We start from the raw sequence: 723 nt of genomic DNA, 5'->3' as shown, positions 1-723 counted from the left end.
CTAATGTGGCATGAGGTCAGGTGTTTGGTGATTAATGATCGATGGTGTAGACAGCCAAGAGAAGTGGTGGTAGATGGACTTCTGCAGACACTTGGACTCATAGCTGTCAGGTACCAGATGACATGCATCGGCAGATGTGAGACACTCTTTGATGCGTGTAGTATGAATGAGAGTCTGATAATGGGTATCGATATTGTTTACAGCGACACGCCACTTACCCTCGGTGTTCTGGGCACGAAGGGGCCTGACGTAAGCGGCCTCTGATGAACACAAGTAAGTTTCCTCATTCAAGGTATTTGGTCGGTCCACAGATAGCTCGGTTTTGAGCTCGGCTACGTCAGCATACAAGGAGAGAAGCTTCTCTTAGTGATACTCGACTGTATGTTTGATCTCGCAGGTGGGATAGAGGTCATCGTGGAGGCATAATGGTTTGGTTATGCTGGCAGCACATTTCGGCACAGCAGGCTCGTATTCATGCTCATGGGAAGATTGCGGGTGTCAAGCGGGATCAGGGTGGTAGGAAGGTTGTGGATAGTAGGAGGGTTGTGTGTAGTATGTAGGTTGATGGTGGTATGAAGTGCGTGCGTGGTGAGAGGAACTGTGATGGCTGACAGCAGAGGCACCGCCGAAAATTATGCAGATTTGTGAGCTCTGATCGGCCAGAACTGTGACCACCAAAGACGACGAAACCTGCAACATAGAATATGGTAAGATCAGATACTA

General features: G+C 48.8%; 1 protein-coding gene across 1 annotated transcript in view; it reads right to left on the bottom strand.

The window, feature by feature from the left end:
• Positions 1 to 723, bottom strand: part of LOC119573417 — a 1,369-nt gene continuing 646 nt past the window's right edge. Inside the window, exons 2-4 of the mRNA XM_037920650.1 lie at positions 613 to 690; positions 374 to 477; positions 1 to 244 (exon numbers count right to left, since the gene is read on the bottom strand). Of these exons, the coding sequence (XP_037776578.1) occupies positions 1 to 244; positions 374 to 477; positions 613 to 690 (426 nt within the window). The remainder of the gene's footprint in view (positions 245 to 373; positions 478 to 612; positions 691 to 723) is intronic.

This window comes from Penaeus monodon, chromosome 5 (genome assembly GCF_015228065.2).
Source record: "Penaeus monodon isolate SGIC_2016 chromosome 5, NSTDA_Pmon_1, whole genome shotgun sequence".
In the NCBI taxonomy this organism is placed as follows: Eukaryota; Metazoa; Arthropoda; class Malacostraca; order Decapoda; family Penaeidae; genus Penaeus; species Penaeus monodon.
Note: the sequence above shows the minus strand (reverse complement) of the source record. Positions and strands in the feature narration are given on the sequence as shown.